This window comes from Sebastes fasciatus, chromosome 16 (assembly GCF_043250625.1).
Source record: "Sebastes fasciatus isolate fSebFas1 chromosome 16, fSebFas1.pri, whole genome shotgun sequence".
In the NCBI taxonomy this organism is placed as follows: Eukaryota; Metazoa; Chordata; class Actinopteri; order Perciformes; family Sebastidae; genus Sebastes; species Sebastes fasciatus.
Genome location: NC_133810.1, coordinates 1,123,885 through 1,151,055, shown reverse-complemented (window position 1 = coordinate 1,151,055; position 27,171 = coordinate 1,123,885). Strand labels below are relative to the sequence as shown.

Genomic DNA, 27,171 nt, shown 5'->3' with positions numbered 1-27,171 from the left:
CTCTAATCTCTCTCTCTCTCTCTCTCTCTACCACCGTTTATATTAATCTGATTTAATCTCTCTCTGTGTCCTGGTTTCTCTGTTTCTCACCCAACAACTCACTGACCCTCTCATCAACTGTCTGTCTGTCTCCTAACCTGTCTGTCTCCTAACCTGTCTGTCTCTCTCCCTGTCTGTCTCCTAACCTGTCTGTCTCTCTCCCTGTCTGTCTCTCTGCCTGTCTGTCTCCTAACCTGTCTGTCTCTCTCCCTGTCTGTCTCCTAACCTGTCTGTCTCCTAACCTGTCTGTCTCTCTCCCTGTCTGTCTCCTAACCTGTCTGTCTCCTAACCTGTCTGTCTCTCTCCCTGTCTGTCTCCTAACCTGTCTGTCTCCTAACCTGTCTGTCTCTCTCCCTGTCTGTCTCCTAACCTGTCTGTCTCTCTGCCTGTCTGTCTCTCAGTGTTTCGCGGTGCGGTCTCTGGGCTGGCTGGAGGTGGAGGAGGAGGACCTGTCTCCCGGTCGCAGCAGTCTCGCTGTCAGTAACGTCATCCAGCAGCTGTCTCACTGCAGCAGCCCGGAGCAGAGAGACAGGCAGGGGGCCTGGGGGGAGGTGAGACGCCTCCTGAGCCGTACCCGTCTGTCTGCATCACACCTGTTCAACCTGTCAGGACGTAAACCCGTCTGTCTGTCCGCAGGGTCGGGAGATGATGCTGGTTCTGAAGAAAGACACTCTGACGCTGTTGGACCCGTTAGACCACACCCCCCTGCACTGTCAGCCAATCGTCAACATCCGGGTCTGGGGGGTCGGCTGCAACAACGGCAGGTGAGCCAATCAGTGAACAGCACACCTGTCCAATCAACAACATGGAGATCAGACAGGTGGAGGTGGTGGAAGGAGCTACGCTAACAATCCCCCCTGCTTCCAGTCTTTATGCTAAGCTAGGCTAACAGTCCCCACTGCATCCAGTCTTTATGCTAAGCTAGGCTAACAGTCCCCCCTGCTTCCAGTCTTTATGCTAAGCTAGGCTAACAGCATGCACTCACAGTTTGATGTTTCAGCATGTGCAGGTGTTAAAATCAAGCTCACCTCTCAGTTTGTTTACCTGCCTGCACTAACACTGTCCCTCTCTGTGTTTCTTTAACACCCCCCCCCCCCCCCTACCACCCCCTCTTCCCCCCCACACACACCTCCACCTGGGCAGGGACAGGTAAACTCTCTACTGTTACCTCCACATGTCAGGGGCACCTATTGATTTGATTTATATGACTGATTTATTGATCACATGACCATCGGTCCACCAGCTGGTCGACCACAACATCATGCTCTGTGTGTGTGTGTGTGTGTGTGTGTGTGTGTGTGCGTGCGTGCGTGTGTGCGTGTGGTGCGTTCAGGGACTTTGCGTTCGTGGCGGGCGATAAGGACAGCTGTGTGCTGAAGTGTCACGTGTTTCGCTGTGACGCTCCGGCCAAAACCATCGCCACGGCGCTGCACGAGATGTGCTCCAAGGTCAGTCCTCAGACTCACCTGTCAGGTGTGATGTTTACTGTGTTAGCTTAGCATTAGCTAATTAGGAATGTCGTTAGTGCTGCAGGTAAATAAAGATCTTTTAATTTGGCTGTAGATGATGTCAGAGAAGACGCTGATGAGGCCGTCTCGCTCTCTAACGATAGACAGCATCTCACCTGAAGACCTGCCCAGACAAGGTGACTCACCTGTTCTCTGACATCACCTGCTGCTCTCTAATTGGCTCTCTGCTGACTGTCTGTTGGTGTTTCAGTGGAGTTTCTGGAGGCGGTGCGGCAGCAGGTCCAGAAGTTTGAGGTGCAGTACATCGGTAACCTGCCGGTGTCCAGAGCGATGGGTAGGACACAAACACACCTGTCACAACTGAACACACCTGTCACACCTGAACACACCTGTCACACCTGAAAACACCTGAACACACTTGTCACACCTGTCACAACCGAACACACCTGTCACACCTGTCACACCTGAACACACCTGAACACGCCTGAACACGCCTGAACACACCTGTTACACTGAACACACCTGTCATACCTGAACACACCTGTTACACTGAAGACACCTGTCACACCTGAACACACCTGAACACGCCTGAACACGCCTGAACACACCTGTTACACTGAACACACCTGTCACACCTGAACACACCTGTCACACCTGAACACACTTGAACACACCTGTAACACCTGTCAAATCTGAACACACCTGTCACACCTGTCACACCTGAACACACCTGAACACACCTGTCACACCTGAACACACCTGTCACACCTGAAAACACCTGAACACACTTGTCACACCTGTCACAACCGAACACACCTGAACACACCTGAAAACAACAGTCACACCTGAACATACCTGTCACACTGAACACACCTGAACACACCTGTTACAACCGAACACACCTGAACACACCTGAACATCCAGCTCTCTGATTGGTTCCCTAGATGTAAACGTGTTCATTTGGTGACACTTTATTTCGTAGTTTCTGAATCATTTGTGAGTTTCCTGTGATGTCATTTGGGGCTGTAGTGTTAAAACTCACCTGCTGTTGCCGCGGTAACCAGCAGGCGTGAGGATGCTAACGTGAGCGTGTGCTGCAGGTATGGAGGTGTTGAACAGAGCGATAGAGAGCATCATGAACGCCACAGACAGAGACGAGTGGGAGCCGACGGTGATCCACGTGACCGATAACATCCTGTCTCTGTGGAGGGGAGAGGTACCGCCGCTGCCGCCACTGCATCACGCCGTTAACCCGCCAGGTGACAGGCCGTCAACTGACTCTGTTTCCACTCTCTCATTGGATCCTGACAGGAAGGGGAGGAGCCTCTCTGGGAGTGTCAGGTGCGTTTCCTCACCTTTCTAGGCGTCGGCCACGACTGCCACACCTTCGCCGTGATCGTAGACGGCGGCACGCAGCGCTTCGAGTGTCACGTGTTCTGGTGTGAACCGAACGCAGGGATCCTGTCTGAGGCCGTCCAGGCGGCGTGCATGGTGAGTAACACACCTGAACAGGTAGTTTATACCTGAATCTGTGTTGAACACTGATCTCCGTCACTTCCTGTCCCTCAGGTCCAGTATCAGAAGTGTCTGGTGGCTCAGACTCCTCCTCCGAGGTCCAAGTCGTGGCGTGCGGCCACGTCAAAGGTCAAACGGGCCAACTCCATGGACGCCTTCCCTCCTCTCACCTCCCGTCTCCACGACAGCAGCAGCGGCAGCATGATGACGTCGAGGATCACCAAGGGCAACGGCGGCAACGGCAGCGCGAGGAAGGGGATGTTGGCGTTCTTCGAAACTTTCCGTAAACAGGCCGCCACCTCCTAATGACGGGGGCGGGGCCACCGGAGACACGGGTCATCAGAGGACCGTCTCTGGTGGTCCGACTGACTGATCCTGCCGTCTCCACATCACCAGCGACGCCGTGGAGACCGCCGTCGCCTCCGTTTACTGGATCAGAAACACACCTGTCTGAACTCTCACCTGTCGTCAGTTAGCTTAGCTTAGCTTAGCTTAGCGACGGCACTGCTAGCTACCTGACTGCTAACGTGATGCTAACGTCATGCTAACGTTAGCGGACCCGACAGGACCAGATTAACCGATTAACAGCTACTGGACCTGCAGACGTGAGGTGATCCAGATCAGAGTCCAGCGACAGTCTGAAGAGGATCAGTTCACCAGAACCACCACGATATGAAACTACTCAGGATGATCGGTTCATTCATAAATTCAATATTGACGGTTTGAGGATGTTGTGAAACGGTAACGTGGACGTAAACGTCGGCGTCGTATTAAAGAAACAACAACAGCGTTTCACCGTAACCTGACGACCAATCAGGATTCAGGATTCATCCTCAAACTGATCGGAGATATTCGGATCCTGTTTCAATTCAAGCTTCTTATTTAGTGAAATATTAACGAGCTGCAGCGAGCGACTCCGACCAGCAGGGGGCAGAAACACCAGCTCACCTGTTTCTTCTTCTGCGTTCATGTCACATGGGACGGCAGGTAAGACGTTGCCATGGTAACAGCTGGTCACACGCTGCATGACAACTCAAGATGGCGTCCGCTGCTGCCGGAGAGAAACCAACACGTTGAATTCTACATTTCACTTCAGTCAGCAAAACACACATCAGACGTGAACACAACAGAGACTAATATCTGAATATTACAAGAATTAAATCATAATAATAGGAGGAAAAGACGTAATGTTTAAAGAAAATAATAATAATATTTGAGAAAAAAGTCGGAATATAATAATTTGTTTAGAAAGTTGCAATAATTACAGAAAAAACACGTAATATTTTGAGAAAGAAAATGTAATAATTTGAGGAAAAGTCATAATTTGAGAAAATTGCAATAATGACGAAAAAAGTCGTGATAATTTGACAAAAAGTAATGTTTAAAAAAATTCTAATAATTTCTGAAAAAAGTAAAAATATCAATTATAATTTCAACAACAATTTAATATTTGAAGAAAGTTGCGATGTTTTGAGAAAAAAGTCATGTTTAAAGAAACAAGTCGTAATAATTTGAGAAAAAGTTGAGAAAAATCATAATATTTGAGAAAAAAGTCGGAATGTTTTGAGAAAAAAAAGTGGTAATAATTTGATAAGAAAGTTGCAGTAACTAAAGAAAAAATCGTAATATTTTGAGAATTTTTTTTTAATAATTTCAGATCAAATCGTATTAATTTGCGAAAAAAAAAATTATAATTTGAGAAAATTGCAATAATTTGAAAAAAATCTTAATAATTTGAGGAAAAAGTAATGTTTAAAATTTGTATAAATAATTTCTGAAAAAGTAATAATATAATTTATAATTTTAATAATAATTTAATAATTTAAAAAAAGTTGCGATGTTTTGAGAAAAAAGTCTATAAAAATAATTTCAGAAAAAAAGTTGAGAAAAATCCTAATAATTTGAGAAAAACATTTTCTTCCATTATATATGTTCATATGATTTTTTTAATATCATAACTATAATTAAAATTATTTTTTAAAATAGAATTATGACTTTTTCTTGAAATGACAGAAAAACAGTGGTTATGACTTTTTTTCATGCAAAAAATAGTTTGCGTAGAAATAATTCTCGAAAGATTTCCACTCTTTTCTTGTTTGTCAGAGTCGTGACGGATCCTCCGTACATTAGAACTCATAACATACATTAGATTTAATGAGCAACAGAAAAAGATAAAAGAAGCATTTAAAAGATAAAAACATAAAGGAACAGAAGACAGTCCAGCATGTGTTTGATTGGTGCATTAAAGGGACAGTCCGACAGTTCTGTCTTTACCTGACCGGCTCTTAAACGCCTCTCGAGCCGGTCAGCGAACGCACCGTTAATCTAAAATCAACGGCAGTTTGACACTTTGACTTGCAGTTTGCATGTCAGGCACAAATGACAGCATGGAGGGTCATTGAACATATCGATGAGAATGACGAGCTTCCTGTTACTGAATGTAGAGCCGGAGGAATATATAACATAGAAGCTGTTTAACGGTGCAGCTGAAGCACCCGTAGATAGAAGCTTTAGTGTGTTTCATCTCTCTTCTTGTCTGTAGATCAGAAACACGTTTAGCACGAAGCTAATCAATGATGTCATGTAGAAATGAACCAAAAATAAACCTATCAACAGATTCTGTTCTTCAGTGTGAAGAGATTTATTCCTCCTAATGTGATGGATGCTAACATGCTAACATGCTAACACCAACATATACCGACTGTGATGCTGAAGAAAACGTCTTCTCTGATTTATAACTGGATTTATGGCCGTCTCCATCTTGGTCTTTGGTCGTCACCATCTTGGTCTTTGTCCGTCTCCATCTTGGTTTTTGGTCGTCTCCATCTTGGTCTTTGGTCGTCTCCATCTTGGTTTTAAGTCGTCTCCATCTTGGTTTTTGGTCGTCTCCATCTTGGTTTTTGGTCGTCTCCATCTTGGTCTTTGGTCGTCTCCATCTTGGTTTTTGTCCGTCTCCATCTTGGTTTTTGGTCGTCTCCATCTTGGTTTCTGGCCGTCTCCATCTTGGTTTTTGGACGTCTCCATCTTGGTTTTTGGTCGTCTCCATCTTGGTTTCTGGCCGTCTCCATCTTGGTTTTTGTCCGTCTCCATCTTGGTTTTTGGTCGTCTCCATCTTGGTTTCTGGCCGTCTCCATCTTGGTTTTTGGCCGTCTCCATCTTGGTTTTTGGTCGTCTCCATCTTGGTTTTTGGTCGTCTCCATCTTGGTTTTTGGTCGTCTCCATCTTGGTTTTTGTCCGTCTCCATCTTGGTTTTAAGTCGTCTCCATCTTGGTTTTTGGTCGTCTCCATCTTGGTTTTTGGTCGTCTCCATCTTGGTTTTAGGTCGTCTCCATCTTGGTCTTTGGTCGTCTCCATCTTGGTTTTTGTCCGTCTCCATCTTGGTTTTTGGTCGTCTCCATCTTGGTTTCTGGCCGTCTCCATCTTGGTTTTTGGACGTCTCCATCTTGGTTTTTGGTCGTCTCCATCTTGGTTTCTGGCCGTCTCCATCTTGGTTTTTGTCCGTCTCCATCTTGGTTTTTGGTCGTCTCCATCTTGGTTTCTGGCCGTCTCCATCTTGGTTTTTGGCCGTCTCCATCTTGGTTTTTGGTCGTCTCCATCTTGGTCTTTGGTCGTCTCCATCTTGGTTTTTGTCCGTCTCCATCTTGGTTTTTGGTCGTCTCCATCTTGGTTTCTGGCCGTCTCCATCTTGGTTTTTGGACGTCTCCATCTTGGTTTTTGGTCGTCTCCATCTTGGTTTCTGGCCGTCTCCATCTTGGTTTTTGTCCGTCTCCATCTTGGTTTTTGGTCGTCTCCATCTTGGTTTCTGGCCGTCTCCATCTTGGTTTTTGGCCGTCTCCATCTTGGTTTTTGGTCGTCTCCATCTTGGTTTTTGGTCGTCTCCATCTTGGTTTTTGGTCGTCTCCATCTTGGTTTTTGTCCGTCTCCATCTTGGTTTTAAGTCGTCTCCATCTTGGTTTTTGGTCGTCTCCATCTTGGTTTTTGGTCGTCTCCATCTTGGTTTTAAGTCGTCTCCATCTTGGTCTTTGGTCGTCTCCATCTTGGTTTTTGTCCGTCTCCATCTTGGTTTTTGGTCGTCTCCATCTTGGTTTCTGGCCGTCTCCATCTTGGTTTTTGGACGTCTCCATCTTGGTTTTTGGTCGTCTCCATCTTGGTTTCTGGCCGTCTCCATCTTGGTTTTAAGTCGTCTCCATCTTGGTTTTAAGTCGTCTCCATCTTGGTTTTTGGTCGTCTCCATCTTGGTTTCTGGCCGTCTCCATCTTGGTTTTTGGTCGTCTCCATCTTGGTTTTTGGTCGTCTCCATCTTGGTTTTTGTCCGTCTCCATCTTGGTTTTTGGTCGTCTCCATCTTGGTTTCTGGCCGTCTCCATCTTGGTTTTAAGTCGTCTCCATCTTGGTTTTTGTCCGTCTCCATCTTGGTTTCTGGTCGTCTCCATCTTGGTTTTTGGTCGTCTCCATCTTGGTCTTTGTCCGTCTCCATCTTGGTTTCTGGCCGTCTCCATCTTGGTTTTAAGTCGTCTCCATCTTGGTTTTTGGTCGTCTCCATCTTGGTTTTTGTCCGTCTCCATCTTGGTTTTTGGTCGTCTCCATCTTGGCGACCAGAAGTGACCTGAGAGGATGGAGCTAAGTACAACCAAACGCTGAAAAATATGTTTTTCAGCGACCAAAAAGGTCAGAATGAAGTGAAAACACACTGAAAGGGTTAAAGTTGAAAGACAAACACACAGACAACTCCCAGAGTCCTAACACCTGCCTCGCGGCGAGTTTCTCACGCCCTCAAATAACAACAAAGCCCGTCAGAGTGGAGCCGGAGCGGAGTCCAACGAGTTTGGTTTGGTTGACCAATCAGAGGGTGAACAGAGGAGCAGCTGACCAATCAGAGGAGTGAGAACAGGAAACACTAAAGAACATTAAAGCAGGTAAACATGTTCTAGTGGGAACCCAAAACACAAGTATGAACCTGGATAATAAGCCGGATGTGTCGTCTTTAATAGGCTGAATACATTTTAATAAATCATCAGTTAAAATGACTTATTAATCATTAATAAATGAAGACACTCTGACGTCATAAAGTGTTGTTGTGTTTCCTTCAGTCCAAACTGGTTTCAACAGCTGGAGGACATGTGGGCTACCATGGTTACCACCATGGTTACCATGGTAACTGCGGTGGCTGGAGATGGATTCAGATATATAACTTATAAAGTGAGTTAATATTAAAGCTTTAAATGATCAGTAACTGGAGGATAAACCATCTGTTTTTAATTTAATTTTTTTTAAATAAAGAGAGAGAGGAGGGGAGGGGTGGAGGCGTCCCTCTGACGTCACCCTGTCTGCAGTCCACTGCGTCCTCGCGCACAATCGATCCATCAATCAACCGGTCAACTAGTCGATGAACCGGAGCGACACCAGCAGAGGAAGTTCTGACATCCTGAAGTTGTTTTTGAGCTGGAAGGTAAGTTCAGATTCTCTCACCAGACTCCACTGAGAAAACAGACTATTTAATGACCCGATCAGAGTAACGAGGAGATTATTCTACATACAGTGAAGTTTCACAGCTCACACTATATCAGATACTAATTCACTCAATTCGTCTCTCAGATGGTTCAACAATCAGCAGCTGTTTCACATTAATTCACACTTTCTTTGAGTCTGTGACGCTATTTAATGTAAGATAAAGTCAGGAAAAAACTTCTAAAAGTGTCAAAATCCTTAAAATCCTTAAAGAGTTTCGTTTTTAATGTGAGCCGAATTAAAGAGGGGAAACTTTGAATTAGTAATATATCATAAATGTTATTTCTTCAGGTGGTAATGAGCCTGAAAACATTAAAATGAACAAGTTATTAACGGAGTCTGGCAGCGAACAGAACATCCACCTAAACTATGATTTCACTCATATTTCAGTATTGTAAATAATAATGGTTTAGTTTATAATAACTAATAATAATAATGATAATAATGATAATAATAATGACCCGTTATCCTAATTTACCCCATTCATTTCTCATATTCAGAGGTGGAGTTATGGACTAAAATGAAGCTGTAAATATTCCTCCTATATATATTATATATATATTATAATCCTCTCATTTTGTGGCCTCAAATGAGAGGATTATATAATATACATAATATATTATATATATAATATATATGAGAGGATTATAATGTGAGGTATAATATATAATATAGTGTTTGTTCAGAAGTTGTGATGAAGACATTTTAAAGCTTTTTAATAGATGTTTGTGTTCACACATTCCAGACTCCGTTGAAGAACTAACATGTTATAAACTCCTCTGTTAACAGTAACAGTTGATGATGTTTGACATTAGTTGACGCCATAATAGAAACTTTCATTTCGTCCAACAGTAAATGTGTTCTACAGTCTCCTGTGACATGTGACATGGTCACAGGGTGACAGTTGAAGCAGCAGACTGGTTTAACTGGAAACATGTTTACTGGTTTTATTCTCTCTAAACAAACGAGAGTCAGTCTGTTTGACAGGAAACAGTCCAGTCTGCCTGTTTTCTGCAGCCGTTACCATGGAAACGGCTAGATTAGATTACAGCTGGTATGAAGGTCAGCTGACTGGAGATTATTCACAACAACGTGATTTAAATCAGGTGAAGAAGAAGAACAATGGGCTGATTTACTCACTGAGATAGTAAAAGGGTTGTTATCATTAAGATTCATCTGCAGATTATTAAAGATTAATTAATTAATTACAGCTTTATATGATCATTCATGTACAAAAAACTATATATATATATACATATATACATATATATAAACCTGTTTATCATGTATAATTAATATATGTAATAATAAGTCAGTCCTTCACTGTCCTGATGGCGGCGCTACGGCGAAGGTCAGGAGGTCAGGAGGTCACTAAAGTCTTAACGAATCATCAAATCACTGATAGTTACAGTCAGTCTAAAGCATCGCTCTGTGCTTTATATACCTTATTATTATTGTCTATATATATATATATATAAATATATACATCGTATGGACCGTAATATACGACATTATGAGTATTAGTATTACAACAGAGTAAAGTCACAGTGGAACTAGAATTCATTTTATGGTTATAATATTTAGATAATAAAGAATCAGTTCATCACAGATATAAAGTTTCATTTAAAAGACATTATAATATATTTGTTGAGTGTCAGAAGAATATAGAATATAAAGATATAAAGATATAAAGATTAGCACCACTGTGGAGAAAAAAAGATTTTAAGAATGAAATCTGAATATTTTAAGAGAAGAAGTTGTGAGAATTAAATATTTTTAATAGAAAAAAAGAGCTGAAATGAAAAAAGGTTTATTATTTGAAAAAAGCATTATGACATCAATTTGAATCTTTATAAGAAAAAATAAAACAAAAATGAAAAAGTAGATTTTCAGAATAAAGTCAGAATCAGTTCTTCTCTGTAATTTAATATATAAATAAATATAAATATCATTTCTTTACTCATGGTAACCATGGTAACTATTTCTGTTTCCTGTCTCAGATTAATCATCATCAGTCCAGATGAGTGGCGACGAGCGTCCCCCCCCCTACCTCTACCCCTCCGAAGGGGCCTCGGAAGGTAGTACACGCACGCACGCACACACACACACACACACACACACACACACACACACACACACACACATATATATATATTTAAATTCATTGGGATCATAGTCCGGGATTATTATTAATTTTGTGAAGTGTAATCTTATTGAAATCAACAATTCAGTCAAATATGTATTATTATTATTATTATTATTATTATTATTAATAACATTAGTAACATTTTGACCTTATTTTAAAATGTTGTCAGGACTTTATTCCTGAAATAATTCTGATATTATGACCTTATTATTGGGATATTACTTGCTGTGTGAGGATGTTCAGACTGTTACCGTGGAAACGGTGTGATGAGGTCATGATGAGGTCGTGACCTCTGGTTGTCTCTCTGCAGCGGTCAGCTCTCAGCCTGCAGCCTACCCGGGCATGCCATACCAGGTACCCAGCATGCACTGCTGCAGCTTCCTGTCTGGACAGGAAATGATTTATAGTTTTATATTTTCTGTCACAATATATAGAATCACCTGTCTCACCTGTCTCACCTGTCTCACTTGTCTCATCTGTCTCACCTGCCTCCTCTGCCTCCCCTGCCTCACCTGCCTCATCTGTCTCTCCTGTCTCACCTGTCTCACCTGCCTCATCTGTCTCATCTGTCTCTCCTGTCTCACCTGTCTCACCTGTCTCATCTGTCTCACCTGCCTCACCTGCCTCATCTGCCTCATCTGTCTCTCCTGTCTCACCTGCCTCACCTGCCTCATCTGCCTCATCTGTCTCATCTGTCTCCCTCCAGACCTACCCTCAGTCCTACACAGGTGGAGGAGACCAGTCCTACTACCAGGGACCACCAGGACCACCGGGACCACCAGGACCACCGGGTCCCTACCAGACCCAGCCCGGGTACCAGGGGTACTACAACGGCCCCCCCCAGACCTCCTACCCCTACAACGAGAACCCAAAACACACAGGTAGGTCAAAGGTCAAAGAGTCCAAACACTGTTCACACCCGTTTGTCCTCTATTCACACAGCTAACACACAGGAAGATAGCTCTGCTAGTTATAATCTAGTGGAGCTAGTGGAGCTAGTTGAGTTAGTTGAGTTAGTTATAGTGGAGCTAGTGGAGCTAGTGGAGCTAGTTGAGTTAGTTGGAAGCTAGTGGAGCTAGTGAAGCTAGTGGAGCTATTGGAGCTAGTGGAGCTAGTTGGAAGCTAGTGGAGCTAGTGGAGCTAGTGAAGCTAGTTGAGTTAGTTGGAAGCTAGTGGAGCTAGTGAAGCTAGTTGAGTTAGTTATAGTGGAGCTAGTGGAGCTAGTTGTATGCTAGTGGAGCTAGTTGAGTTAGTTATAGTGGAGCTAGTGGAGCTAGTTGTATGCTAGTGGAGCTAGTTGAGTTAGTTATAGTGGAGCTAGTGGAGCTAGTTGTATGCTAGTGGAGCTAGTTGAGTTAGTTGGAAGCTAGTGGAGCTAGTGAAGCTAGTTGAGTTAGTTATAGTGGAGCTAGTGGAGCTAGTTGTATGCTAGTGGAGCTAGTTGAGTTAGTTATAGTGGAGCTAGTGGAGCTAGTTGTATGCTAGTGGAGCTAGTTGAGTTAGTTGGAAGCTAGTGGAGCTAGTGAAGCTAGTGGAGCTAGTGAAGCTAGTTGAGTTAGTTGGAAGCTAGTGGAGCTAGTGAAGCTAGTTGAGTTAGTTATAGTGGAGCTAGTGGAGCTAGTTGTATGCTAGTGGAGCTAGTTGAGTTAGTTATAGTGGAGCTAGTGGAGCTAGTTGTATGCTAGTGGAGCTAGTTGAGTTAGTTGGAAGCTAGTGGAGCTAGTGAAGCTAGTGGAGCTAGGTGAGTTAGTTGGAAGCTAGTGGAGCTAGTGGAGCTAGTGAAGCTAGTTGAGTTAGTTATAGTGGAGCTAGTGGAGCTAGTTGTATGCTAGTGGAGCTAGTTGAGTTAGTTGGAAGCTAGTGGAGCTAGTGGAGCTAGTTGAGTTAGTTGGAAGCTAGTGGAGCTAGTGGAGCTAGTGAAGTTAGTGGAGCTATTGGAGCTAGTGGAGCTAGTTGGAAGCTAGTGGAGCTAGTGGAGCTAGTTGAGTTAGTTGGAAGCTAGTGGAGCTAGTGAAGCTAGTGGAGCTAGTGAAGCTAGTGGAGCTATTGGAGCTAGTGGAGCTAGTTGGAAGCTAGTGGAGCTAGTGGAGCTAGTGAAGCTAGTTGAGTTAGTTGGAAGCTAGTGGAGCTAGTGAAGCTAGTTGAGTTAGTTATAGTGGAGCTAGTGGAGCTAGTTGTATGCTAGTGGAGCTAGTTGAGTTAGTTATAGTGGAGCTAGTGGAGCTAGTTGTATGCTAGTGGAGCTAGTTGAGTTAGTTATAGTGGAGCTAGTGGAGCTAGTTGTATGCTAGTGGAGCTAGTTGAGTTAGTTGGAAGCTAGTGGAGCTAGTGAAGCTAGTTGAGTTAGTTATAGTGGAGCTAGTGGAGCTAGTTGTATGCTAGTGGAGCTAGTTGAGTTAGTTATAGTGGAGCTAGTGGAGCTAGTTGTATGCTAGTGGAGCTAGTTGAGTTAGTTGGAAGCTAGTGGAGCTAGTGAAGCTAGTGGAGCTAGTGAAGCTAGTTGAGTTAGTTGGAAGCTAGTGGAGCTAGTGAAGCTAGTTGAGTTAGTTATAGTGGAGCTAGTGGAGCTAGTTGTATGCTAGTGGAGCTAGTTGAGTTAGTTATAGTGGAGCTAGTGGAGCTAGTTGTATGCTAGTGGAGCTAGTTGAGTTAGTTGGAAGCTAGTGGAGCTAGTGAAGCTAGTGGAGCTAGGTGAGTTAGTTGGAAGCTAGTGGAGCTAGTGGAGCTAGTGAAGCTAGTTGAGTTAGTTATAGTGGAGCTAGTGGAGCTAGTTGTATGCTAGTGGAGCTAGTTGAGTTAGTTGGAAGCTAGTGGAGCTAGTGGAGCTAGTTGAGTTAGTTGGAAGCTAGTGGAGCTAGTGGAGCTAGTGAAGTTAGTGGAGCTATTGGAGCTAGTGGAGCTAGTTGGAAGCTAGTGGAGCTAGTGGAGCTAGTGGAGCTAGTTGAGTTAGTTGGAAGCTAGTGGAGCTAGTGAAGCTAGTGGAGCTAGTGGAGCTAGTTGGAAGCTAGTGGAGCTAGTGGAGCTAGTGAAGCTAGTTGAGTTAGTTATAGTGGAGCTAGTGGAGCTAGTTGTATGCTAGTGGAGCTAGTTGAGTTAGTTGGAAGCTAGTGGAGCTAGTGGAGCTAGTTGAGTTAGTTGGAAGCTAGTGGAGCTAGTGAAGCTAGTTGAGTTAGTTATAGTGGAGCTAGTTGTATGCTAGTGGAGCTAGTTGAGTTAGTTGGAAGCTAGTGGAGCTAGTTGAGTTAGTTGGAAGCTAGTGGAGCTAGTGAAGCTAGTGGAGCTATTGGAGCTAGTTGAGTTAGTTGGAAGCTAGTGGAGCTAGTGGAGCTAGTGGAGCTAGTTGGAAGCTAGTGGAGCTAGTTGAGTTAGTTATAGTGGAGCTAGTGGAGTTAGTTGGAAGCTAGTGGAGCTAGTTGAGTTAGTTGGAAGCTAGTGGAGCTAGTGGAGCTAGTTGAGTTAGTTGGAAGCTAGTGGAGCTAGTTGAGTTAGTTATAGTGGAGCTAGTGGAGCTAGTGGAGCTAGTTGAGTTAGTTATAGTGGAGCTAGTGGAGTTAGTTGGAAGCTAGTGGAGCTAGTTGAGTTAGTTATAGTGGAGCTAGTGGAGCTAGTTGAGTTAGTTATAGTGGAGCTAGTGGAGCTAGTTGTATGCTAGTGGAGCTAGTTGAGTTAGTTGGAAGCTAGTGGAGCTAGTGAAGCTAGTGGAGCTATTGGAGCTAGTGGAGCTAGTTGGAAGCTAGTGGAGCTAGTGGAGCTAGTGAAGCTAGTTGAGTTAGTTGGAAGCTAGTGGAGCTAGTGGAGCTAGTTGAGTTAGTTGGAAGCTAGTGGAGCTAGTGAAGCTAGTGGAGCTATTGGAGCTAGTGGAGCTAGTTGGAAGCTAGTGGAGCTAGTGGAGCTAGTGAAGCTAGTTGAGTTAGTTGGAAGCTAGTGGAGCTAGTGAAGCTAGTTGAGTTAGTTATAGTGGAGCTAGTGGAGCTAGTTGTATGCTAGTGGAGCTAGTTGAGTTAGTTATAGTGGAGCTAGTTGTATGCTAGTGGAGCTAGTTGAGTTAGTTGGAAGCTAGTGGAGCTAGTGGAGCTAGTTGAGTTAGTTGGAAGCTAGTGGAGCTAGTGAAGCTAGTGGAGCTAGTTGAGTTAGTTGGAAGCTAGTGGAGCTAGTGGAGCTAGTGAAGCTAGTTGAGTTAGTTATAGTGGAGCTAGTGGAGCTAGTTGAGTTAGTTGGAAGCTAGTGGAGCTAGTGAAGCTAGTGGAGCTATTGGAGCTAGTGGAGCTAGTTGGAAGCTAGTGGAGCTAGTGGAGCTAGTTGAGTTAGTTGGAAGCTAGTGGAGCTAGTGAAGCTAGTGGAGCTAGTGGAGCTAGTTGAGTTAGTTGGAAGCTAGTGGAGCTAGTGGAGCTAGTGAAGCTAGTTGAGTTAGTTATAGTGGAGCTAGTGGAGCTAGTTGTATGCTAGTGGAGCTAGTTGAGTTAGTTGGAAGCTAGTGGAGCTAGTGGAGCTAGTTGAGTTAGTTGGAAGCTAGTGGAGCTAGTGAAGCTAGTGGAGCTATTGGAGCTAGTGGAGCTAGTTGGAAGCTAGTGGAGCTAGTGGAGCTAGTTGAGTTAGTTGGAAGCTAGTGGAGCTAGTGAAGCTAGTTGAGTTAGTTATAGTGGAGCTAGTGGAGCTAGTTGTATGCTAGTGGAGCTAGTTGAGTTAGTTGGAAGCTAGTGGAGCTAGTGAAGCTATTGGAGCTAGTGGAGCTAGTGTGAAGCTAATCGTAACCTATATCTCTCACAGTGTTCGAGGACGAGCAGAATCGTAACGACGCTGACGAAGACGGCGGCGGCTGCCACTGCTGTAGGAAATGTCTGGCGGCGTGTGCAGCTGTTGTGTGCTGCTGCTGCATCTTTGAAATACTGAGCTGACCTCTGACCTCTGCTGAACTCTGACCTTCACCTCCACTGAGGCCGTTTGACATCACATCACTAACATGCTATTCACACTGAGCGTGACGTTAAACTGAGTATGTAGTACACACTAGAAATGATTTTTAAATTAGTTCAAACTGAAACACAGATCCAACAACAGGGGAGGTCTGTCAGTCTCACCGGTCTGTGTCACCTGTCTGTCTCACCTGTCTGTGTCACCTGTCTGTGAAGAAGCTGTCTGTCCTTCCTTTCTTCTACTTCTTCTCTCCGTTTTAAAGACGGATCACAGACAGGTTAAAGGTGCATACCTCCATCTAGTCCTTATATCCCACCAGCCCTGAAGAGCTGACTGTCCTGAGAGGTTACCTGAGATATCAACAGCAGGAAACTTCTTCTGTGTTTTTACTGGCAGTAAACACCAACCTTAAAGGTGGACGACACCACCTGCTGTGTGACATCATGACTTAATGAACCTGCTGTTAAATAAAAACCTTTAACGGGTACCAGTCTGTCTATCTACACCCAACTATAAATCTATATATCTATATATATCTATAGTTATAACTATAGTTATATATATCTATAGTTATAACTATAGATATATATATATATATATCTATAGTTATAACTATATAACTATAGATATATATATATATAGTTATATATATAGTTATATATATAGTTATATATATATATATATATATATCTATATATAGTTATATATATAGATATATATATATATATCTATAGTTATAACTATAGATATATATAACTATAGTTATAACTATAGATATATATAGATATATAGATTTATAGTTATAACTACATAACTATAGATATATATATATAGTTATATATCTATATAGATATATATATATATATCTATATATAGTTATATATATAGATATATAACTATATCTAATATCTATATATCTATATAGATATATATATATATTCCCAAGCTCTGGAATTGACTCCCAAAACTCATCAGACTCCGATTCCCTCACCATATTCCAGTCCCGCCTCAAAACACATCTCTTCTCCTCTGCTTACTTGTAGCCCCCTCCCCCTCCCCATTTGTCCGTGTGTATGTCGTTCGTCTCCCGTCTGTCTGTCTCACACCGTTTCCCCCCCGAATATGTTAAGCGTCTTTGAGATCCTTAAAAAGCACTATATAAGTTTATTATATTATAATTATATGTATATATACACACACATTTTAAATTATAAGCCATTAGTGGTTGTTTCACTAAATGAAAACCCGCTAAATCTCTCATATATATATATATTATATATATTAATTAGACTAATAAGGAGTTTGTCTCTAGTTGTGGGTGTGTGGCTCTTAAAAGAGCCGTTGTTGTTTTTGTTGTCGTCGTTGTTGTTGTTCCGGGAGTCTACTTCTTGTTGGCCTTCTCGGCCTTCTTGGGCAGCAGGACCGCCTGGATGTTGGGCAGCACGCCGCCCTGAGCGATGGTCACTCCGCCCAGCAGCTTGTTGAGCTCCTCGTCGTTGCGGACGGCCAGCTGCAGGTGACGGGGGATGATACGGGTCTTCTTGTTGTCGCGGGCAGCGTTCCCGGCCAGCTCCAGGATCTCAGCGGTCAGATACTCCAGCACCGCCGCCAGGTACACCGGAGCTCCGGCACCGACACGCTTGGCGTAGTTACCCTTCCTCAAGTGTCTGTGGACACGGCCGACGGGGAACTGAAGCCCGGCCCGAGAAGAGCGGCTCTTCGCCTTGGCTCGAACCTTTCCCGCTCCTTTTCCGCGTCCAGACATCTTCTAGTTGATTTCTAAGTTGAGTTGCAGAGAAATATGCTGAGATGGCGCCGAAACCGGCATTATATGTCCACCCAGCTGCTCTCTGATTGGTCACAGTGAGCGTATCTACCATCGACCAATCAGAAGAGAGCTACGTCATGTTCTTGTATTTACTACAAGGCTTGTAGTAAAAGTGCTTTATCCTGCTACTTCAAAATGATTATTATTAATACTTTCATTTTATTTGTTGTATAATTAATAATAAAATAATTAATTACTTTGTAATTTATTCAATTAATTTGCAAAATGTTTAGTGTAAGAAAAACTGTAAATTATAATCCAAACATTTTGCAAAACGTGCATCACAGACTATATATTATAATGTGAAATGTGCTTTAAAAAGACTAAATTATATTGTAAAAACATGCATTAAAGACAGTGAATTATAATGTAAAAATTTACTTTAAAAAGACTAAATTATAATGTAAAAATGTGCATTAAAGACAGTGAATTATAATGTAAAAATTTACTTTAAAAAGACTAAATTATAATGTAAAAATGTGCATTAAAGACAGTGAATTATAATGTAAAATGTGAATTAAAAAGACTAAATTATATGTAAAAATGTGCATTAAAGACAGTAAATCATAATGTAAAAATGTGCATTAAAGATAGTTAATTATAATGTAAACTTTGCTTTAAAAAGACTAAATTATATTGTAAAAATGTGCATTAAAGACTGAATTATAGTCTAAAAATGTGCATTAAAGACTGTGAAGTTCTAATGTAAAATGTGCAATAAAGACAGTAAATTATAATGTAAAATGTGATTTAAAAAGACTAAATTATAATGTAAAAAAGTGCATTAAAGACTGTCAATCATAATGTAAAAATAGTTTACTGTCTTTAATGCACATTTTTATATTATGATTTACAGTCTTCAATGCACATTTTTACATTATAATTTAGTCTTTTTAAAGCACATTTTACATTATAATTTACTGTCTTTAATGCACAATGTAAAATGTGCTTTAAAAAGACTAAATTATATTGTAAAACTGTGCATTGAAGACTGTACATTATGATATAAAGATGTGCTCTAAAAAGACTAATGTGTTGTTAAAATGTGCATCAAGGGCTGTTAATTGTAGTCTAAATGGGCCTGCATGTACATTATGCTATTATCCAGAGTTTATGTATGATAAAGATGGGCTGTATGACCAGGATGCTTTAGACTGTCTGGTGGCTCTTAGAAGAGCCTTTGTGTTGCAGCAGCAGCACTAGCAGCAGCAGGTCTACTTGGAGCTGGTCTACTTGGTGACGGCCTTGGTGCCCTCTGACACGGCGTGCTTGGCCAGCTCGCCGGGCAGCAGCAGGCGGACGGCGGTCTGGATCTCTCTGGAGGTGATGGTGGAGCGCTTGTTGTAGTGAGTCAGCCGGGAGAGTTCATGATGCCCATGGCCTTGGAGGAGATGCCGGTGTCCGGGTGGACCTGCTTCAGCACTTTGTACACGTAGATGGCGTAGCTCTCCCGCCTCTTGGTCCTCCTCTTCTTCCCGCTCTTTGTGGCTTTCGGCGCCGCTTTCTTCGCGCCCTTCTTGGCGGCCTTTGGACCCGCTTCTGGCATGATGTCTTCCGTTAGGATAAATCTAGAGGCGTGACGCCGCTCCGGTTTCTATGTTTAAATGCGGCTCATGCTAATCACACTGTGCTGTTGCTCACACGGGATTGGCTGAGCTCTGTGCTCGAGACTGAGCATGCGACAACACAGAGTAAAACAGATATAGATAGATAGATAGATAGATAGATAGATAGATAGATAGATAGATAGATAGATAGATAGATAGATAGATAGATAGATAGATAGATAGATAGATAGATAGATAGATAGATGGATAGATTGATATAGATAGATAGATAAATAGATGCATTTATTTTGTATTTATTTTTAAATGTATGTATTTATTAATATATTTATGTCTTTATTTATTTCTACATGATTTTCTCTTTGAATTTCACCTTTTATTTGCATGATGAGGCAGAAATGCATAAAGAAATGTAAAAAGAAATATGTACAGAAATGTATAAAGAAAAGAACTCAGAAATAAGAGAGTTTTGGGAAATAAATAAGAGGTGAAATGCAAAGGGAAAATCATTGAGAAGTAAATAAAGACATAAATACATACATTAAAAATGAATTCACAATAAATACAAAATGAAATGCAAAAATAAATAAATACATTTAAAAAAAGTTAATAAATAAATAAATGAAAGGGAAAATTAAACAGAAGAGTAAATAAATAAGGGAATTAATACAAAGATAAATAAATAAAGAAGCAAATTACAACAGAAATATCAATTTATGTCACATTTGATCAATTAATGGCTACATTTATTGATAATATTATATTTGCTTTATTTAATGACATATTTATTTATTTATTTATCGAGTCTTATTTATTTATGATGTTATTATGAGCAGATATCCAGTTATTGATCTCCTCTGTGTGTGATGTAGTGAAGCTTCTCTGATTTATGAATGGATGATGTGACCGTCAGCTCTCTGATCATTTAATGAGTTCATTCATTAAGACATGAACAATCAATCAGACATGATGGAGATGTGATCTCCTCACTTCTCATCCAGTCTGTGTAGCTTCAGTCCAGCAGGCGGTGCTGCAGCTTTAAACACAGAAAGAGCTTCATGTTCTCCTGCTGCACCACCTCACAGCCTAGACCCTGGAGAACCAGCACCAGAACCAGGACTGTAACACCCTGCTGCACCACCTCACAGCCTAGACCCTGGAGAACCAGCACCAGAACCAGGACTGTAACACCCTGCTGCACCACCTCACAGCCTAGACCCTGGAGAACCAGCACCAGAACCAGGACTGTAACACCCTGCTGCACCACCTCACAGCCTAGACCCTGGAGAACCAGCACCAGAACCAGGACTGTAACACCCTGCTGCACCACCTCACAGCCTAGACCCTGGAGAACCAGCACCAGAACCAGGACTGTAACACCCTGCTGCACCACATTACAGCCTAGACCCTGGAGAACCAGCACCAGAACCAGGACTGTAACACCCTGCTGCACCACCTCACAGCCTAGACCCTGGAGAACCAGCACCAGAACCAGAACCAGGACTGTAACACCCTGCTGCACCACCTCACAGCCTAGACCCTGGAGAACCAGCACCAGAACCACAACCAGGACTGTAACACCCTGCTGCACCACCTCACAGCCTAGACCCTGGAGAACCAGCATCAGAACCACAACCAGGACTGTAACACCCTGCTGCACCACCTCACAGCCTAGACCCTGGAGAACCAGCACCAGAACCAGGACTGTAACACCCTGCTGCACCACCTCACAGCCTAGACCCTGGAGAACCAGCACCAGAACCAGGACTGTAACACCCTGCTGCACCACCTCACAGCCTAGACCCTGGAGAACCAGCACCAGAACCAGGACTGTAACACCCTGCTGCACCACCTCACAGCCTAGACCCTGGAGAACCAGCACCAGAACCAGGACTGTAACACCCTGCTGCACCACCTCACAGCCTAGACCCTGGAGAACCAGCACCAGAACCAGGACTGTAACACCCTGCTGCACCACCTCACAGCCTAGACCCTGGAGAACCAGCACCAGAACCAGGACTGTAACACCCTGCTGCACCACCTCACAGCCTAGACCCTGGAGAACCAGCACCAGAACCAGGAATGTAACACCCTGCTGCACCACCTCACAGCCTAGACCCTGGAGAACCAGCACCAGAACCAGGACTGTAACACCCTGCTGCACCACCTCACAGCCTAGACCCTGGAGAACCAGCACCAGAACCAGGACTGTAACACCCTGCTGCACCACCTCACAGCCTAGACCCTGGAGAACCAGCACCAGAACCAGGACTGTAACACCCTGCTGCACCACCTCACAGCCTAGACCCTGGAGAACCAGCACCAGAACCAGGAATGTAACACCCTGCTGCACCACCTCACAGCCTAGACCCTGGAGAACCAGAACCAGAACCACAACCAGGACTGTAACACCCTGCTGCACCACCTCACAGCCTAGACCCTGGAGAACCAGAACCAGAACCACAACCAGGACTGTAACACCCTGCTGCACCACCTCACAGCCTAGACCCTGGAGAACCAGCACCAGAACCACAACCAGGACTGTAACACCCTGCTGCACCACCTCACAGCCTAGACCCTGGAGAACCAGCACCAGAACCACAACCAGGACTGTAACACCCTGCTGCACCACCTCACAGCCTAGACCCTGGAGAACCAGCATCAGAACCACAACCAGGACTGTAACACCCTGCTGCACCACCTCACAGCCTAGACCCTGGAGAACCAGCACCAGAACCAGGAATGTAACACCCTGCTGCACCACCTCACAGCCTAGACCCTGGAGAACCAGCACCAGAACCAGGACTGTAACACCCTGCTGCACCACCTCACAGCCTAGACCCTGGAGAACCAGCACCAGAACCAGGACTGTAACACCCTGCTGCACCACCTCACAGCCTAGACCCTGGAGAACCAGCACCAGAACCAGGACTGTAACACCCTGCTGCACCACCTCACAGCCTAGACCCTGGAGAACCAGCACCAGAACCAGGAATGTAACACCCTGCTGCACCACCTCACAGCCTAGACCCTGGAGAACCAGAACCAGAACCACAACCAGGACTGTAACACCCTGCTGCACCACCTCACAGCCTAGACCCTGGAGAACCAGAACCAGAACCACAACCAGGACTGTAACACCCTGCTGCACCACCTCACAGCCTAGACCCTGGAGAACCAGCACCAGAACCACAACCAGGACTGTAACACCCTGCTGCACCACCTCACAGCCTAGACCCTGGAGAACCAGCACCAGAACCACAACCAGGACTGTAACACCCTGCTGCACCACATTACAGCCTAGACCCTGGAGAACCAGCACCAGAACCAGAACCAGGACTGTAACACCCTGCTGCACCACCTCACAGCCTAGACCCTGGAGAACCAGCACCAGAACCACAACCAGGACTGTAACACCCTGCTGCACCACCTCACAGCCTAGACCCTGGAGAACCAGCACCAGAACCACAACCAGGACTGTAACACCCTGCTGCACCACCTCACAGCCTAGACCCTGGAGAACCAGCACCAGAACCACAACCAGGACTGTAACACCCTGCTGCACCACCTCACAGCCTAGACCCTGGAGAACCAGCACCAGAACCAGGACTGTAACACCCTGCTGCACCACCTCACAGCCTAGACCCTGGAGAACCAGAACCAGAACCAGGACTGTAACACCCTGCTGCACCACCTCACAGCCTAGACCCTGGAGAACCAGCACCAGAACCACAACCAGGACTGTAACACCCTGCTGCACCACCTCACAGCCTAGACCCTGGAGAACCAGCACCAGAACCACAACCAGGACTGTAACACCCTGCTGCACCACCTCACAGCCTAGACCCTGGAGAACCAGCATCAGAACCACAACCAGGACTGTAACACCCTGCTGCACCACATTACAGCCTAGACCCTGGAGAACCAGCACCAGAACCACAACCAGGACTGTAACACCCTGCTGCACCACCTCACAGCCTAGACCCTGGAGAACCAGCATCAGAACCACAACCAGGACTGTAACACCCTGCTGCACCACATTACAGCATAGACCCTGGACAACCAGAACCAGAACCAGCACCAGAACCAGAACCAGAACCAGAACCAGAACCAGAACCAGCACCAGAACCAGAACCAGAACCAGGACTGTCACGCTCGGGCCACACAGCGCGCTTCAGGCTCGCCTGACGGCAGCGTCACGTCGTGGCCGCGTCATGGGTGTTCACACTAGACGGAGTTACCCACGTCTCTGGAGCGTCTCAGCTACCTGTCAGCTGTGTTTTTGCTGTTACTGACAGCCCTTTCTTTCTACATAGAGTTTGCCTTTTAATGGCCATTTAACTTCATAATAAATGTGATTTATATTTATTTAAGACAAAAAAGGGTAAGAACTGTGTGGTAATTTGTAAATATTATTAAAAACAAGCAAATAAATTCATACATAAATATTAATATATAGCCCATATAAATCCCTCTTTTCTGTCAGTGAGGAGGGATTTATATGGGCTATATATATATATATATATATATATATATATATATATATCCCTCTTCATTGACAGTGAAGAGGGATTTATATAAATATATAAATCCCTCTTCACTGTCAGTGAGGAGGGATTTATATGGGCTATATATATATATATATATATATAAATCCCTCTTCACTGACAGATGGACAGATGTCTTCAGGAATGCTTTTTCTTCTGAAACTTGGTTTGTTATCTGTGTCAGGTTTTTGTTGGCGCTAGCATGCAATTACTCTGCATGTGCAGTTTTCAATTTTATATGAAAATAAAAAGTAAAGTGCAATAAGATAAGCTGTAGATTTTCTTTTCTCACACATTGAACCTGATTATAAAACCAGTGACTTATCTCTGTTCTTCACTCACATGTTGTTCTGGTTTCATTCTGTGCTCGTAGCTACAGAAACACATTTTGGATCTTATAGCCTTAATTATAGCCTTTTTCTTAACAAGTGCCTTTAATTGTATTTAGTGTGACTATTCATCTGTAACCTGCTAAGTCTATTCATCTAGGCAAAAAATAATGTTTATTAAAATGTATGTAAAAAATACAACCTAAATAGTGTTTAAAACAAATCAGTAAGATAATATAAAAGAAAGGGAATAAACAGCTATGTAATGTATCTTTAAACAGTAAATTAACTGTAAAATAATGTGAAATTAATAAAAAAAAGAAGCTCAAACTGTGTTTTTGATTAATAGCACAAAGCTGTACATTTCAGTGACAATATAATAATGTTAATTTAAAGTTTTCAATTTTAAAAGGCAACCCTGCTTCCAGCTCTTTACCGTTAAATGTTGAACTGTGTGCTGATGGCATTATAATCATCTCTGCAATGTTGTGTTGGAAACCCCCTCCAGGATGTGGCTGTGCTCATGTGTTACACAGACGTCAGATTTTAAAAAAAACGCCTCCAGTTGGCTGATAAAACTGCTGGAAGAGAGCTCTTCTCATCATTTCATTTTTCTTTCTACATGAAGCAGACCAATATGGAGCTCAATAATCAAACCATCGTAGAACTCGAGGATTCTTTTGAAAATACACATTATTTCAATACTTCTTGTGAAAATAGGAGGAATTTATACATGAAAGTTATTTTTTTTTCTTTTTTTCAAGTTATTTTTTGGGGGCATTTTTAAGGATATTTTTTTATTGATAGGACAGTGGATAGAGTCTTGGAAAGGGGGGAGAGAGAGAGATGACATGCGGAAAGGTCCACAGGCCGGACTCAAACCCGGGTCCACCGCGGCTAGGACTGAGCCTTTGCCAGATATGGGCGCCCGCTCTACCAACCGAGGTAACCAGTTCTTGAGTGCTTGGTGAACCTGATTTATTCCTTATTGGAGAAGATATATGTTAAACATCCAATTTTTTATGAGATCCTCAGATATATTCTGATTAATGAAAAAACTCTTGAGTGGATGACAAAGCTGGAGAGCCAGTTATATGGAGGCATTAGATGGCTGTGGAGGCAAATACAGCGTACCTCATATGGAGGAATTAGATGACTTTGGAGGCAAACACAGCGTACCTCATATGGAGGAATTAGATGACTTTGGAGGCAAACACAGCGTACCTCATATGGAGGCATTAGATGGCTTTGGAGGCAAACACAGCGTACCTCATATGGAGGCATTAGATGACTTTGGAGGCAAATACAGCGTACCTCATATGGAGGAATTAGATGGCTGTGGAGGCAAACACAGCGTACCTCATATGGAGGCATTAGATGGCTTTGGAGGCAAACACAGCGTACCTCATATGGAGGCATTAGATGGCTTTGGAGGCAAACACAGCGTACCTCATATGGAGGCATTAGATGGCTTTGGAGGCAAACACAGCGTACATTATGCAGAATTAAAACAATCATACGAAGAATTATTACCAACAGAGATGATAAAAATAGAACAAACAAATACTCTGAGGATCAATATTATATGATTGTGTAATTTTGAATTCAAAGTTTAATTTCTTTATTTTAGTTGACGTGTCACATTTGATGAATTTCATTTTTAAAATACAAGAATTAGTACGTAGTTTTTAGAAACAATAACAGAGAGTGACTGAAGGAAGAAGATATGACTAACTTCAGCAAAGTCTGAAAGATATTGACAGATTCAAACTTCAGATCAATAACTCAAAACAGAAACGTTGTTAAAACACCAACAACGAGCTACAACCTCATTTATATCACAACCAGCCTTTAGTCCTCCGAGCTGGACAGACTACATTATATATATATATAAATGATATATATGAGGAAGGCTGAACTAGGAATGAACTGATATTTAGTAGATCGATACGACACAGTTCAAGATTCAAGATTCAATATTCAATACAATACAGAAATATTAAGAACATATACATATCTGGAAGTATGAATGTACTTATATAAGAAATATTTTATACAAGTCATATTAAGAACATATACAGTATATACAGTATAAGATATATGATTGAGGTTTTGCAATCGTGTCATTTTGAATAAAAAAAAAGAAAACAGAAGAAGAGTTTCATGTGTTTATTTTGGTCTTTGTCTTCGTCACATGTCTGGTGGTGTTGGTGCTCATTATTATATAGACTAATTATTTTGTATTTAATGTTAATTTTCTTTGTAATGTGTACCACTGATATGCCTTAAGGCTCAGCAATATATTCAGTATATTCACATGTTACATGATATACGGCAGTATATGAGTAGAGAGTTTGGTTGTAATTATGCAATTACTCTGCATGTGCAGTTTTCAATTTTATATGAAAATAAAAAGTAAAGTGCAATAAGATAAGCTGTAGATTTTCTTTTCTCACACATTGAACCTGATTATAAAACCAGTGACTTATCTCTGTTCTTCACTCACATGTTGTTCTGGTTTCATTCTGTGCTCGTAGCTACAGAAACACATTTTGGACCTTATAGCCTTAATTATAGCCTTTTTCTTAACAAGTGCCTTTAATTGTATTTAGTGTGACTATTCATCTGTAACCTGCTAAGTCTATTCATCTAGGCAAAAAATAATGTTTATTAAAATGTATGTAAAAAATACAACCTAAATAGTGTTTAAAACAAATCAGTAAGATAATATAAAAGAAAGGGAATAAACAGCTATGTAATGTATCTTTAAACAGTAAATTAACTGTAAAATAATGTGAAATTAATAAAAAAAAAACAGGTTAAGCAGAGTGAGAGTGGCATCCTCCACTTCTCTGTTAGGCCGATATGCGAACTACAGCGGATCAAGTGCATGTTCGGTGATGTTTAAAGTGTCTGACCGCCAGTTTTTCAAGAGTTTTCATCAGGCTTGAGGTCAGGGCAATTGGTCTAAAATCATTTAAAGGTTTGGGACAGTTGGATTTAGGAACCAGGACAACAACAGCATCCTTCCAGACTTTGGGGACATGCTGTGTTTCTAAAGATTGATTCAAAATATAATTAAAAACTGGGCTCAATTCTTTTGCACAAGACTTCAGTAAACGGCTGCAGAGGTCTGATGGGAATAAGACAACGTTTAGAGGACGACAGCCGGAGGCGGACCGGTTCAACACAACTATATCAGATATACTAGAGACGTTAACGGAGAGAAAACAGGAAGTCACAGCAGGAAGTCCCCTTTAGGGCAACGAGAGAAACACTGAACGGAAGCTGGCGATAACTGTGAGAGATGAC

At 42.9% G+C, this 27,171-nt stretch overlaps 2 protein-coding genes, 2 long non-coding RNA genes and 1 pseudogene across 5 annotated transcripts in view; 1 reads left to right on the top strand and 4 right to left on the bottom strand.

Moving 5' to 3' along the window:
• Window positions 1–3,541, top strand: part of apbb3 (amyloid beta (A4) precursor protein-binding, family B, member 3) — a 9,429-nt gene extending 5,888 nt beyond the window's left edge. The window contains exons 5-13 of one of the 2 annotated variants that reach the window (XM_074611153.1): window positions 441–590; window positions 676–803; window positions 1,183–1,188; window positions 1,373–1,487; window positions 1,603–1,684; window positions 1,759–1,842; window positions 2,609–2,724; window positions 2,820–2,999; window positions 3,078–3,541. In XM_074611153.1, coding sequence (XP_074467254.1) covers window positions 441–590; window positions 676–803; window positions 1,183–1,188; window positions 1,373–1,487; window positions 1,603–1,684; window positions 1,759–1,842; window positions 2,609–2,724; window positions 2,820–2,999; window positions 3,078–3,329 — 1,113 coding nt within the window. In that variant the 3' untranslated portion in view covers window positions 3,330–3,541. The remainder of the gene's footprint in view (window positions 1–440; window positions 591–675; window positions 804–1,182; window positions 1,189–1,372; window positions 1,488–1,602; window positions 1,685–1,758; window positions 1,843–2,608; window positions 2,725–2,819; window positions 3,000–3,077) is intronic. The other variant, XM_074611154.1, reaches the window with a different exon arrangement.
• On the bottom strand, window positions 1,776–2,321 carry LOC141752900 (uncharacterized). Its single transcript, XR_012590366.1, has 3 exons — window positions 2,258–2,321; window positions 1,973–2,162; window positions 1,776–1,906 (listed from the first exon to the last, which is right to left on the bottom strand). It is a non-coding gene; the product is annotated as an uncharacterized LOC141752900 (long non-coding RNA).
• A 13,364-nt stretch (window positions 3,542–16,905) lies between the features above and the next one.
• LOC141753065 (histone H2A-like) lies at window positions 16,906–17,404 on the bottom strand. The gene has a single exon (XM_074611385.1). The coding sequence runs from the start codon at window positions 17,353–17,355 to the stop codon at window positions 16,972–16,974; it is 384 nt and encodes a 127-aa protein (XP_074467486.1). The 5' UTR covers window positions 17,356–17,404; the 3' UTR covers window positions 16,906–16,971.
• Window positions 17,405–18,230: 826 nt separating this feature from the next.
• On the bottom strand, window positions 18,231–19,175 carry LOC141752916 (histone H2B-like; annotated as a pseudogene).
• A 5,679-nt stretch (window positions 19,176–24,854) lies between these two features.
• On the bottom strand, window positions 24,855–26,355 carry LOC141752643 (uncharacterized). The gene is made up of 3 exons (XR_012590287.1): window positions 26,054–26,355; window positions 25,354–25,478; window positions 24,855–24,993 (listed from the first exon to the last, which is right to left on the bottom strand). It is a non-coding gene; the product is annotated as an uncharacterized LOC141752643 (long non-coding RNA).
• Between the last annotated feature and the right edge of the window lie 816 nt (window positions 26,356–27,171).